Raw genomic sequence first — 12812 nt, forward strand, 5'->3', positions numbered from 1 at the left:
TTAAATTTTTATTCATTTGATCAGTCTAATCATTCTATAAGAATATTTAAATGAGACACTATAGGGCACAAGTAATATTTGGAAGTACATCTGTTTTCACAAATATTTCTCTAGTTCTGATAATTATGTAATTCATGCTAAGTTATATGAGAATATTTTACTTTATTTCTTAAAAAAGTTTTGACTACTCCAGGTCTTGGTTGTGGCGTGCAGGATCTAGTCCCCGGACCAGGGATCAAACCTGGGCCTCCTGCCTGGGGATTGAGGTGGCAGTAGACCACCAGGGAAGTCCCAAGAACCTTTTACTCTAAAATGTAGGAGGATATCTAATAATAATAAATATAATCTCTAACCGTGCCATTATTTATTGAAGTTAATACTAATCACCTCAGACACTATTAGGAACATTTGATTTTCCTTCCTGAAAACGGTTTTAGGAAGTTTGATACACCCACCATTTATAATATCAGTTGACCACCTTCCTTCACTCAAAGTTGCCATGTAAGAGTAGATCTTTAAACTTTGAATGTTTCATTTTTGTTTAAAAAAATATATAAGCAGGTCCTTTGTTCACTTATGCTTCTGAAGCGACACTGGGGACTCGCTCCTCTAAGACGAATCCAAAGCGGTGCCCTACATTTCACGCATCCTCTGGGATCCTGTGAAACCATTAGCTTTCTGTAAGACGCTTCCGTAAGTTTTCAGAAGACGCTGAGTGATCTTCAGCTGCGGGCTGAAGCCATCGTGTCACCTCGTAAGGATTCTGTGTAGGAAGGCTTTCTCCCCTCCCGCCGCCCCCCAAGTCAGTCACTGGTGACACTTTGGCCTACGCATCGAATCCGCCTCCTTGTTTTGTATAAACATCTAAAGCTTGGACAGCCAGTGTGTGTTGATGCATTAGACCCACTTTGGGGGGCTGCAGTGTGTCCTGGGCTCAATGGAAACGGGGTGTGTCCGGGAGGCGGATGCATCGTAATTGGTCTCAGAGGGACGGGGGTGGGGTCAGAGAGCAGCAGCGCCCAGAGCCCATCCTGCATGCCTGTCGGGAGTCGCCTGTCGGGAGTCATGTCCCGACCCAGGGCCAGGCTGCACACAGCACACTCGTCTTCATCTGGACATGGCTGATCTCCCGACAGCGGGGACCATCAGCACTCCCCTTTTAATATCTCTGGTACCAACCTATATGCTTTGGTATTTCTTTACAAACATATCGATCAGTCTGTATTAGCATTTTCTTTTTTTTATTGAAAATATTCATTTATTTCCATATGACTTATGACTTCATAATCCTTTAGAAATGTCAGAGCATTCATTTTATTTTTACTTTATATGACTTTTCTCATTTAAATTTTGTGTTGCTTTTTAAATTTCCCTTAATCATCTGAATTAAAGTTTTTTCTTCTGATTTTGTAAAGACTCCTACAAATTCAGACCTTTACTTTTTACCTTATTTTTAGCTTGTTCTATAAAACAGTTTAAAAACAACACAAAGTACATGTTTTTATAAACGTGTAAAGTAATGCAAATTCAAGTTTTCTTAAGATAATGTAAACTATGAAATGTCTTTACTTACATGAAATGTTTTACTTATTCCTGTTTATTTTTATTAACCTAATATCCACTGATGTGGGAATTACTTCTACAAAGTAATAAATGGGAAGCTAATTCCCTCCATTCAAACACAAAACTTCTTTGAGCAAGTGATTACCTGACAATATTATGAGAAATTAAAGCCTGACATGTAGGAATATATATAAAATTTTTTAAACTGATTATATGAACAGATGTCTTCATTAACCATACTTAATAATGTAGTACTTAGAATCATGTCAAAAGGTTGGATAGTCGTTCAGGATTTTTAAAGTAATTTTTTGCAGAGGTTTTCAGGAAGATAAAGGTTTTTTTTTTGTTTTTTTTTTTAATGTAAGACTAACACTGAGAGCTCACTAAGATGATTATTCCTTTTTGATTATGTAATGTCTGTCTGATAGAACACGTAGAGGCTTTTTTTTTTTTTGGATGCGTCATGTCACGTGTAAATTCCTAACCTGGTATAAAAAAATGATTCCATGTGAAAACTCAAGTACATTTTCTCTGGAGGTAGTCACTGTCACTTGAATGAGTGAGGTCACTCTAGTCAGAATATGAATCTGAAAAGTTTTGTGTCACGTAAGGCCCTTGTCTTGATGTTGGGCAGAGCCCTAGAGAAGATTTTTTGGTCTGTTTTTAGATGGGAGCTGGCTCTGAACTGTGAGGGCGACCCATTCACTTTAGGAACCAGACGAACCAGCGTCAGAGCTGGCATCTTCTGAGAGTCAGACCGCCTGTTGTCGTTGTTGCTCAGTCTCCCATTCACGTCCGACTCTTGGTGACCCCGTGGACTGCAGCGCGCCAGGCTTCCTGGTCCTTCACAGTTTCCCGGAGCTTGCTCGAGCTCATGTCCACTGAGTCCGTGATGCCATCCTACCTGCCTGCCTTTGCCTGTTAGAAGGTCACCCACCTTTGTGCACAGGTGGCTGTGCGGGAGCCTGCAGACCAGGTGGGGTTTCCCTGGGGTAGGAGAGCAATAGTTTTAAAAGTCAGGTGTCTGAAGCCAGGCCGCTTCGGTTCCCATCTGGCCGGGCCCCTTAATGCCTCTGTGACCTTGGGATGTCGCCCCCTGCACGCCACCCTGCAGAGAGCTTCTGAGTTGGATCCAGTTGTGAGAAAGGGCAGAACTAAATCAGCAACAGCTTTCAGGAAATGGTCCTCTCTCTGCTCTGGCACCGGAAGCAACTTCAAAGCCCCAGAGTTACCTTGTGACACATGGAGATGCCTTTTATCTGAACATGTTCAGGAGATGGGGTTCCAGTTGTCCCCTGGAAACTTAGAAATAACTGCCAATTCCTAGGAGCACCTCCATCTCGGCAGTGTGGCCTCTAAACTGCAGAAAGTGCGCCCAGAGCACTGAGTGAGACAGCCGGCCACGTTTAGCTGTTTAACAATTAAAGGCTGGGGGCTGTCAAGCAAAGGGAAGAGTTTTTCCTCATTCTCCAATTAATGACTGCTTAACCCCAACTGCCATCTCTCAATGCCATTCCTATATTCTGCTATGTGGGCGACTGTTTTATCCTTGTCTCCATCATGTCAGAAGCACATGTAACTCTACCATGTCCCAGAGATACTGTCCTTTCGTATACATTAAAGAAGGGTGAGAAGTGACCTTACTTGCAGAACTTAAAATTGTTACCTGGTATGACAATTTTGCATTTTTAAAAATCAAAATTATTAAAGGCATAAAACTTGGCCCATGGCCGTTTGAAACATAAAAGTAGTTATTTGTTGTGTTTTTTTCCCCCCATTTCCTTTGCCAAAAGACTATTGAAACTGGCTCCCCCTTCCCCCAGCCCCTGCTGGGTTAATATGTCTACTGAAATGTATCTTTAGAATAACCAATAGTTATCAAATATCAGAGAAACGTCCCTCAAACTAAGAATACAGGTCTGGGTAAATCTCCCATAACATGCTTACAGTCCACCTTTTTTCATAAAGGATTTAAGCTGACTTACAGTAGAAGACACAGGTTAGTGGTTATTAATACAGAAACAGAAGTCAAGTTCAGAACCAAGGGCAGAAGGGCATGTAAACACACCTTCCCTCTCAGCCAGCAGAGTGGCTGCAGCACATCTGCCTGGTTTCGAAGGAAACAGCAGATCATGTTTTTAAGGACGAAAGTGTACCTTCTCTGTCCCTCAGAGAAGATGGAGTTTTCTCCTGCTGAATTATGATGGGAAACAGAAGCAGATCATGTTTTTAAGGATGAAAGTGTACCTTCTCTGTCCCTCAGAGAAGATGGAGTTTTCTCCTGCTGAATTATGATGGGAATATCACCTGTAAGGGTCTGTGAGTAATATATCCGGCGTTGGCTTATCCCAAGTTACTAGGATGAGTGGGGCTTCCCTGGTGGCTCAGCAGTTAAGAACCTGCCTACCAGTGCAAGAGACGCAGGTTCGATTCCTGGGTTGGGAAGATCCCCTGGAGGAGGAAATGGCAACCCGCTCCAGTATTCTTGCCTGGGAAATCCCATGGACGGAGGAGCCTGGCAGGCTACAGTCCATGGGGTCACAGAGTCAGACACCACTGAGTTGACTAAACGGCAGCATAAGGATGAACTATATTTCTTACTGAGTCGTCCCTAAATTCCCGTGCTCTTAGCGCGTTTGACAGGAGCTATGTATCATACCTCTCAATACTCTTCGGAATCACATTTTTGAATATTCAAACCTTTGAATATTCGCTCCACCATTGTGTATCCCTTGACAAGGACTGTGGTGATGGGTTCTGTTCTGCTGATTCAAACAGCAAGGCAGGCTGACACCTTTGATCGAAGCTGAAGCGTCTCACCACTCTGCTCATCTGCTGGAAGTCAGACCAGCCTCCAAGTACCTGCATGAAGTCCCTGAGATGTTAATGTCTCTCCTCTGGGTAACCACTTCTCATCCCCCAGTATCCACCGTTTTCTCTCAGAACCCAGAAACTCATCTCTTCAGTGGAACTCAGACACACCTTAACCCAGTAGCATCCCTTTCCAGTGGTCGTGATTTGAAACTAAACAGTGATCGTCTGTAATCTTGGCTGCTTTCTCCTCGTGGCAGAAACAAGTGAGGGCTGAGCATCCGCTACAGTCGCTTGGAAAGTGAACCGTATTCTGAATTATTAGGCAGGAAAAGTAAGGTTTCTTGACCAGCCTGAAGGGTGTGGCACTTTTGTTCAGTCAAAAACCGGCTATTGCATCTGCTTGGATCCTGGTTACATAGAATGAGTGTAGGACAGTTACCCTTTCTGCTCCTTTTATCATTTTTATCTCTGAACAAGATTTCTGACCGCTAGGTAACCTGTTGGAAAACAGTGTCTTTTTATATATAAGTTTCAGTATAAATACTTTTCCTCCTGTCTTCTATTGTGTGTACAACTGAATGTATTTGTTTTTATTTTAATGGGTAAAATGCCAACAACCTCTTTCTGATTCAGATCACTGTAACACAAAGGCTTGTGTACGCCATACCCCTTCAGGATGTTGAATGCTTCCCCTGTGCCACTGCAGACAACAGACCATGACATCCTTGGACCCTCCCAGTAGGTCTGCTGTTATCATCGGCATCTTTGAACTCCCAGAAGTGAAGCTGACTGTGAAGCTTCATTGTGATAGAATCACATCACTTGAGGGTTAGCACTGGAAGAATCCTTACAGGTCGTGTGCTCCAGCCTCTGTCCTGAATTGATGTAGAAACAAACCTCTCCAGACAGTGCCTTGAGCCTGCGGGCGTCCATGGGCTCCTCCCTTTCCATCCCCTGGGGGCCTCCTTACACATACCTTCTTTCCAGCTGACTCTTCTCACTGGCGGTGGGCTTCTGTGCTGTTAACACACTCAGCCCACAGATTTTAGCATTAGTTTCTTTTTCCTCCAGATGAAAAAAATCTTGGTGGAAGTTGAAAACTCTGTAATTTGATAATTTAAATTGTCAAACAATAATTTGATAATTTAACTATATGCCACTATGTCGAGAAAGAGTAAGGCGAGTTTTCAGAGTTATGAGTAATTTACAAAGACATACTTAAATGCTAGGCCTTCCCTGGTGGCTCAGATGGTAAAGAACCCACCTGCCAATGCAGGAGGCCAGGCTTCAATCCCTGGGTCGGGAAGATCCCCTGGAGGAGGGCATGGCAACCCGTATTCTTGCCTAGAGAATCCCCGTGGACAGAGGAGCCTGGTGGGCTACAGTCCATGGAGTCGCAAAGATTTGGACAGGACTGAGCGGCTAAGCACAGCACAGCACTTGAAGGCTAAGGAGTCTGGTCCTTCCTCTTGATTTGGCTTGTCGTGAAAGACCATATTGTGAAGACATGTGGTTCCATGAATCACAGCAATTAGAATTAAGAATCAAGTGCCCTATTCTTCAGTCATTGGCTCTAGGGTCAGATGGAAGGATATTTTCTTAACGAAATATACGTTTTTCTGTGACGTAAATAAGTAAACCTCAGTCCTCTCATCTATAACATGAGGACATAAGTGCAACTTCATACAGTTGAGAGAGCACTATTTGTTACTTACCTTGCTTATAATTTATTATTCTTAGTTTGAAGGAGTGCTTTTACTATAATAAAAAACATTTGTATAAATTCCGATGTACAACAAGCTGGTTATTAAAATTTAAACTTAAAATGAACGTTGTTGTAGTAAATTCTAGATCAATGTGTAGAGATCTATAGTCATTAATAACTTGGAGACATGGAGTGTAAAACTTACTGTCTCCCGTGACTGCCATCCTCCAATCAGACTTTGCTGAAAGATAATCAGGTCACCAGAAAGCCACTAGATGGTGGAGAACACTCTTCTCTTGACCTGAACACTCACCAGTAAATATGCTTCTTAGAGCCTTCAACTAACTAAAGTCACTGATGGCGGTCACATATTTCCAGCCAAATATTTAGCAGCACACGTGCATTCCTGGTAAACCCAGAGCTGTGCAAAGCGTGTTCCTGTACCTCACCACCCGGAGTGGTTCCTGAAGCAGGTTGTGTTTGCTTCTCCACAGCTGCGACAGCTGGTGAACATGTGCATCAACCCAGACCCTGAGAAGCGGCCGGACATCACCTATGTGTACGACGTGGCGAAGCGCATGCACGCCTGCACCGCCAGCGCCTGAGCGCGGCCGGCGGAGTGCGCAGCTCGAGTGTTCTTGAGCAAAGCGCACCTCCTCCTCCTCGGTGTTAAAAGAGTCCTACTTCAGAGCTAACGTGCTTTGAATCCTTAACCAGTTTTCATCTAAGCTTCATTTTGTACCAATTTAAGTCACCTTCCCGCAAACCCCAGTGACTTTGGAGTAGTCAGATTGCATGTTAGGAGAGCAGACGCAACACAGTGGTTCTTAATGGCGAAAGAATTTGTAGAATGATTGCTCGTTTTTGTGCTGATCAGTCGTGTCCAGGTAAACTCTCAGTGCCAAACACCGGCGATCTGGCTTGGCCCCATCGGGATGAAGCCCGAGGATGGTATCTGAGCGCGCGCCTATGTGCTCTCCGGTCACACGTGGACATCTGAGATGAACACAGTTTTAAACTTCTGTGACTATCTTATTTTTAGAGGTTTGAAGTATGTGTTTTAGTTCTTAGCATTGTAACTTTCAAATACAATTCTTAAAGCTAAATATACACATGAACTGTATTTTTGTTCATGAACTATTTGAGAAATTTAAAATCCTTAGCTTATACATTCAAAATGCGACTATTAAATGTGAAGAGATTTGGGGACAAAAATGTGAGTCAGACACTGAAGAGTTTTTTGCTTTGTTTTAGTATGTTTGATATTCTCCTTGCATTAAAATGGTATAAATGAATCCATTTAAAAAGTGGTTAAGGATTTGTTTGGCTGGTGTGATAGTAATTTTCAAAGTTGCACACTGCCCAAGGCTTTTTTGTGTGTTCTTGCTCTTTGTACATTTGAAGACTATTATTTGAATAATCCTGCAGTACTATACTTCAGTTCCTTTATGAATTTAAATGCTCTACTCATGATTGTGCACTATAGTATATAGCATATGTTTTTATTCATAGAGTTTATTGAAATTCTGATTGGTCCCCTTCTGAAAGTTTTTTATATTCAAGTTACTTTCCTATTTATATTGTACATGAGTTTTATCCACTAATGTTTCAGATGTTCTGACAACATTATAGCCTTAAAAGAATATTTGGTATGCCAACACTTTTCCTGGAAGGAAAACATTTTTTTAACTTTTTAAAATTTGGGCTACCCTGTGTGTGTGTGCCCTGTCTTGTTAGAAAGGAAGAGGGGTTTGTGTTGTCCTGCGCCTGTGAACGCTGATGCCGTTTCAGTTCATCCGACAAGGTTGCAGATTTAGGATATGTTTAAAGAAGTGAAAACTAGCCACTACCGCAGCCGGAAGTTTTATGAGCTAAACATCTCTGTTGAGAAGCTTCTAGCTAAGTACTGTGTTTGTGCCCGAAGCTGCCCAAGGCGGTGTAGTTTACTGGAGCGGGTAGAGTTCAGTACCCGCCGTCCTGGAGACGTTTGCCCTGGACGCCTGCGCGTTAGCGGTGATCCACTCCCACACGGCCGCGTGGCCCTCACCACCTAAGGACCTCCTGCCGCCACGGAACCCGCTCAGTAACCCTGCCAACGGGAACCCCTCGTGCTCAGAGAGCACCTGCCCTCAGCCCATATAGCTGCTGGTTTTGTTTTTTCCATAGAAGTATTTTTCTTACAATCATCTGAATACTTTTATTTGTAAACATTTAAAATGTACAAAGTGTAGACGTCTTGTTTTTCTAAATTTAATCAGTTACAGTATCAGTTGTGAATTAGGGTGATTTATCCCAGTGCAGGCGGGGGAGAGCTGGCGGCTCTGCACCCCAGGCTGCAGGGACACCCAGGGCCCCCGGCGTCCCCACGCGCGTCTCCAGAGAATTGTCTCTGTTGACCTTAGTGTCCTGTTCATTTTAATGTAATATGACTGATGGAGATGAGATGTCCTCTACTTGGAACAAATGTGCTCCTTTTTCTTGCAATCTTTAAAAGTACATCCATCTAAAAGCCATTAGCTGGACCCCTCACAGGACTTCTAAGCAGAGATTTAAACTTTTAAGTGAACCTATCTGCTAGAAGGAAATTGGGAAGAATTTAATGATCAGGGTAATCTATTATTGTTTTCTACATGTGGAAACTTTCTGTCTTGGATATTTTATCTTTTTTTTTTTTAATCTCAGTGTTCACATTTTTCTGGAAGAAACCACTGTGCACAAAACAAATTTTAATTCTGAATATTTCAAAGAATTGTGAAGATGAGAAGTTTTAATGTTTTATAATCACCTATGAAATGTTCTCTTTGTATTTCTGTTTATAAGTAAATTTTGTATTGATTAAATAAAACATTTGACTTGAAATGAGGAACAGTAAATGAAAGGTACATCTGATTTCTAACTCTTATTCAGACTTTGGTACCAGTTGCCCAGGGCACACAGTGGGGTGACCTTGGTCCGCGTGCTGAGGCCTAGGAATGGGGGACGAAGGGTATCCCTGTATACATAAAGTGCTCAGCAGTGTGCACTGATGGTGAGTTCAGTGAGCTGTGATGGCCACTCCGTGACTGCTTACCATCCTGCATAGTCTCCATTACAAAACACCGTGCTTGTATGTGTATACACTGCAGGTGTTGCTGTTAACATTTGCATATTTATTTTAACCAAAATGTTATTCATATTAAATGTTTTTTCTTTAAAATGAATGTATTATGTTTATATCCCACCAATGAATAATCTTATGCCTCATATTTCAATAGTACTGTAATATGAACTTTTGTGAAATACTTTTATTTTGTTATGCTTCAAATACACATACTACGAAGACTCTGTTGTTAGCTTTGAAAATTGTATAATATCCTAATATAAATAAAAATATAAAACTAAAAATAACCATAAGTTTTTCACGTATCTGTGATTCCCTGCCCCCGACCCCCACTAAATTCTACTGCTGTTTATTTCTCTCGACAGTCAACCTACAGAAACAGTTCTTAATTCGTTTCCATGAATTATTTCTTTATCCTTTTGGAGATGGCTAAATATTGAAACAGTCAGGGGGTGACCATGGAGGGCTGACAGACCCTAAGAGGGAGGTCTTTCAATATGCATTAAACTAAGGCACAGCTTCACAGGTCCCTCTTCTCTTTGATACATCATTTGCTGTCTTTGAATAAGAAAAATTTCTCAAAACTTGAAAGTGTCTAAAATTGAGGCAACAGATTCTCTTCCTGTCACTGTAATATACCCCTACTGATGGTACAGATGGTTTGAATGTTCTTTTCACAAAATAAGTAACAGTTGCTGCCATGCCTGGAAACTCTGAGGCTGAAAGATCTTAATGGGATACAGTCTGCTGGGCTGGTGGTAGAGTGATCCGTACACGTCAGGATCACATTCCAAACGGGTGAAGAAGAGCCGGCTTTATAACCTAGGACCTTTATGAGGAACTTGTAGGCCGGCTGTATGTGTATGCAGGATCATGCTGCTAAGTCACTTCAGTCGTGTCCAACTCTGTGTGACCCCATAGACGGCAGCCCACCAGGCTCCCCCGTTCCTGGGATTCTCCAGGCAGGAACACTGGAATGGGTTGCCATTTCCTTCTCCAATGCATGAAAGTGAAAAGTGAAAGGGAAGTCTCTCAGTCGTGTCCGACTCTTAGCGACCCCCTGGACTGCAGCCTACCAGGCTCCTCTGTCCATGGGATTTTCCAGGCAAGAGTACTGGAGTGGGGTGCCATTGCCTTCTCCGATGCACGATCATAAGTCACAGGAAATTTTAGGTTCAAGATAGTGTGGGACTAGTTGAGGTTTTATTTCAAAGTACGTTAACTAGAAAAGCCAGTACCAGCCATAGATGTTTAAATGTGTCATTAGTTGGTATAGCTATCTTTACCAAACTGATACAGTAACTTTCAAGTCAAAATGATGACATAGAGACAAAGATTGCCATCACAAACCCTTATCAGAAAATACCCTCGGGGTGGACTTCCCTGGTGGTCCAGGGATTAGGCACCCACCGGCCAGTGCAGGGGACACAGGTTCTTTACGTGGGCCGGGAAGACTCCACCCCTCAGGACAGCTGAGCCCGCGTACCACCACTAAGGAACCCAAGTGCTGCACCTGCTGAAGTCTGTGCGCCCAGAGCCTGTGGTCCCCAACGAGAGAAGCACCGTGGAGAAGCTCACGGGCAACCCCCGTCGCTGCAACGAGAGAAACCTGTGCAGCAGCACTGACCTAGCACAGCCAAAAACGAATCAATAGTTACGTAAGGAAAAGTCCACGGGGCCTTGCCTGGTGGTCCAGTGGTTAAGACTCCATGCTCCCGGAGCAGGGAGCCCAGGGTCGATCCCTGGTCAGAGAATCCGATCCCACATGACACGGCTGAAGACCCCACATGTGGCAACAAAGATGTGGCGCAGTGAGACTTTCAAAAATATCCGCAGAGTTGTTGCATTATCTGTTTCTAATTACATGTGAATTCCTGGTACAATTAATGGTGAATTAAACTGGAATGATTTTTCAGAAAAAGATGTGAACGTCTGTAAAGTTTATTTTTAATTGGGAGGTTTATCTGAGCTTCTTTTCGGTCTTCTTACACACCCATCTCACTCTTCACCTGAGTCTAAATCTACTTTTAATCCTTAAGAGAAAAATGAAAAAGAATGTGAAAGTGCACATTTGTAACCAGGGGTTTTTAAGTAAATTATTTTCACTGCAAGTATTACAATGGCTAGAAAGTAATTTCTTTTTTTTTCTTTCCAGAAGCATAATCCTATTCATACATTATTTCTCTAATCCTTACTTTCTCAAGTATAAAGTAGGGATATGAATTCCTAGTTCTACAAGAGTTAAATTGCAGTGCGTTTAACGAGGGGCTGAGCGCAGTGCCTGGTACTTAGTGATCCCTGCTAAAAGGAGCTGTTGTTACGCCATATACATCTTTTCTGGCTCCAGTCTTCACCTACTTTTGCCAATTCTCTCTCTCCTAGGCCTATGGGACTGGTGTTCCAAGGGTCTCAAATTCTCTCCCAACTTCAGGCCAGTGCAGCTTAGAAGCTCTTCCCTCTTACCAGAAGGAAACCCAGTAATCGGCCATGGTAGTCACTCAGTCCTGTCTGGTGACTGACTCTGCTACCCCACAGACTGTAGCCCACCAGGCTCCTCTGTCCATGGAATTCTCCAGACAAGAATACTAGAGTGGGTTGCCATTCCCTTCTCCAGGGAATCTTTGTGACCCAGGGATCAAACTCGAGTCTCCTGCTTTAGAGGTGGGTTCTATCATCTGAGCCCCGGGGAAGCCCACACTTCCTGTTTCCACCTGGAGATACTCACGTGGCATCCTACACTCTCCTTTGGTGCTGACCCCACTGCCACCAAATGGTTACTTGTGTGACTTGTTTACTTGCAGCCTCCTGCTGGACCCCGAGCTCGAGGAGGACAGATATTCCTATGTTGTTCAGGGTGGTGCTGTGCCCCCCAGGAGAGCCCCCCATGCCATGGTGTATAGTGAAGTGAAAGTCACTCAGTCGTGTCCGACTCTTTGCGACCTGTGGACTTGTATAGTCCATGGAATTCTCCAGGCCAGAACACTGGAGTGGGTAGCCTTTCCCTTCTCCAGGGGCCCTTCCCAACCCAGGGATTGAAACCAGGTCTCCCTTATTGCAGGTGGATTCTTTACTGTCTGAGTCACCAGGGAAGCCCAAGAATACTGGGGTGGGTAGCCTACCCCTTCTCCAGGGGATCTTCCTGACCCAGGAATCAAACCAGGGTCTCCTGCATTGCAGGTGGATTCTTTACCAGCTGAGGAAGCAGGGAAGCCCTATGAATTAATCAGATCAGATCAGTCACTCAGTCGTGTCCGACTCTTTGCAACCCCATGAATCGCAGCACGCCAGGCCTCCCTGTCCATCACCAACTCCCGGAGTTCACTCAGACTCATGTCCATCGAGTCAGTGATGCCATCCAGCCATCTCATCCTCTGTCGTCCCCTTCTCCTCCTGCCCACAATCCCTCCCAGCATCAGAGTCTTTTCCAATGAGTCAACTCTTCACATGAGGTGGCCAAAGTACTGGAGTTTCAGCTTCAGCATCATTCCTTCCAAAGAAATCCCAGGGATGAGCTCCTTCAGAATGGACTGGTTGGATCTCCTTGCAGTCCAAGGGACTCTCAAGAGTCTTCTCCAACACCATAGTTCAAAAGCATCAATTCTTCGGTGCTCAGCCTTCTTCACAGTCCAA

At 43.6% G+C, this 12812-nt stretch overlaps 1 protein-coding gene across 2 annotated transcripts in view; it reads left to right on the plus strand.

The window, feature by feature from the left end:
• The window catches only part of NEK7 (NIMA related kinase 7), a 137821-nt gene extending 128346 nt beyond the window's left edge, over window positions 1–9475 (plus strand). For both annotated transcript variants that reach the window (XM_061383703.1, XM_061383704.1), the window contains one exon: window positions 6577–9475. In XM_061383703.1, the coding sequence (XP_061239687.1) occupies window positions 6577–6687 (111 nt within the window). In that variant the 3' untranslated portion in view covers window positions 6688–9475. The remainder of the gene's footprint in view (window positions 1–6576) is intronic.
• The last annotated feature ends 3337 nt before the right edge of the window (window positions 9476–12812 follow it).

This window comes from Bos javanicus, chromosome 16, assembly GCF_032452875.1.
Source record: "Bos javanicus breed banteng chromosome 16, ARS-OSU_banteng_1.0, whole genome shotgun sequence".
Lineage (NCBI taxonomy): Eukaryota > Metazoa > Chordata > Mammalia > Artiodactyla > Bovidae > Bos > Bos javanicus.